The sequence below is a fragment of the Eufriesea mexicana genome, unplaced genomic scaffold (genome assembly GCF_001483705.2).
Source record: "Eufriesea mexicana isolate 0111107269 unplaced genomic scaffold, ASM148370v2 scaffold2989, whole genome shotgun sequence".
In the NCBI taxonomy this organism is placed as follows: Eukaryota; Metazoa; Arthropoda; class Insecta; order Hymenoptera; family Apidae; genus Eufriesea; species Eufriesea mexicana.
Window position 1 is genome coordinate 91901 of NW_016911025.1, and position 1680 is coordinate 93580.

The 1680-nt window shown below is 38.9% G+C and overlaps 1 protein-coding gene across 1 annotated transcript in view; it reads right to left on the minus strand.

Annotated features, from left to right (window-relative positions):
• Nucleotides 1-1680, minus strand: part of Cep290 (Centrosomal protein 290kDa) — an 80067-nt gene that overhangs the window by 71975 nt on the left and 6412 nt on the right. The window contains exons 16-20 of the mRNA XM_017904566.1: nt 1530-1680; nt 1267-1465; nt 969-1189; nt 337-484; nt 1-270 (exon numbers count right to left, since the gene is read on the minus strand). Of these exons, the coding sequence (XP_017760055.1) occupies nt 1-270; nt 337-484; nt 969-1189; nt 1267-1465; nt 1530-1680 (989 nt within the window). The remainder of the gene's footprint in view (nt 271-336; nt 485-968; nt 1190-1266; nt 1466-1529) is intronic.

The window sequence follows — 1680 nt, forward strand, 5'->3', positions numbered from 1 at the left end:
CTCTTTCTGGAGCTCTTCCATTATGTTCTGCCTGGCAGTTATCATGGGTCTAGCTGACAATCCCCCAGCTATCGTGTTGTTTTCAGACTTCAACTTGCTCTTCAGGTACCATTTTTCTCTCTCCATGCATGTGACCACTGAACGAAGCTTCTCGTAATTCGAGAGTAATTTAACGTGTTCCACCGTCTTTTCCTTCAGCTTCTCTTTCAATTTCTCAGCTGCCTGCTGCCACTTCTTTTGCTTCTCCCATAACGAAAGCTCTTCAGCTGTCTGTGTAAGGTATCGTGGAATTATTATACAGAAAGTTGCGAGTGACAGATAAAATGTTAGGTGTACCTTGGCTTTCTTTATTTCGTTCGCGAGATACTCTCTATCTAATCGCACTTGAGCCTTCTCCAGCTCTTCTTCTAGGGATTTAACTTTGCGTTCAAGCTGACTTTCGCGCTGCGAGGTTTTCTTCTCTTGAGACTTTACGGCCATGTATCTATGGCGAAGGTAATTAAGGAGGGTAATTAAACTAGCAAGGCTGAGTAAAGGACTTCTCGTGCTACTCGTTATATCAATTTCATCAATTAATTAATAATAAATGAATAAATGAATTTTGCGCTTGTGGAGGATCCTACTGTCAACAATAATTGACAGATTGGTCTGAAAAATTTATTTAATAGTTCCTGGAATGCTAATTATTTAGTATATCTTGGAATGCTAATTAAAATTCTAAATTTCATTAAAAAGAATTGGAAGTCATCTCTTTGCGCCGTATGAAGGATCCTGTTGTCAACAATAATTAACAGATTAGTCTGAAAAATTTATTTAGTAACTCTTGGAATACTAATTAAAATTCTAAATTTCATTAAGAAGAATTGGAAGACGTCTCTCGATAAAAATAACAAAAATGTCTTTATTAATTTATCTACCTAAAATTAAATTTAATACACAATTATATTTTTCGTCCACCATGAAAATACCTGCGACTAAGTTGCTGCTTCAAATCTAATATTTCATTTTTGTACGATTTCTCCTTTTCCAATAACGATTGCAACTGCTTCCTCACGGTGTCGGTATGATCCTGCTGTTGCAAATGATCGTGACTCAAGGTCTGCGTGATTTCGTGTATCTTCAACCCTGACTCGCCATGAGTTATTGCTTGCCGCGATCGACTCGCAGATTCCATCAATTCGAGTTCATTCTTCGTCCAAAAATAATACAATACTCGTACATAAATAAAGCCTGATAAATTTATAACGATCCTGAAAAAGCAGATACCTGAAGCTCCTGATAAGCAAAGCTGAGCTGGTCTATCTTCTCATCCTTTTCCTGCATATCTTTCATCAAAGAAATATTCTCCTTCGTGATCAGCATACGATTCTCTGACAACTGCTTGCGCAACTCATCCGCCTCTGATTGCCATTTTGACAGTTCCCCGCGATAAATCTCTATCTCGCTCTTATGTTGCTCCTCCAATCTGACAAAAAGTCGCTCTTCAACAACTCGAGAATCGTATCAACTTCCATCGGATGACAACTTACCTCTCTCTCATACCATCCATGTGTTTCAGCCTTTCCTCGGCTAATCGATGCCAACGATCGCTTAGTTCCTTGGTAATATTCAGATCTGCCTCCAAAGTGGAGACTTTTTCCTGCAACCTAGCAAGTTCCTCTGCTTGCAAGACGGCATTCC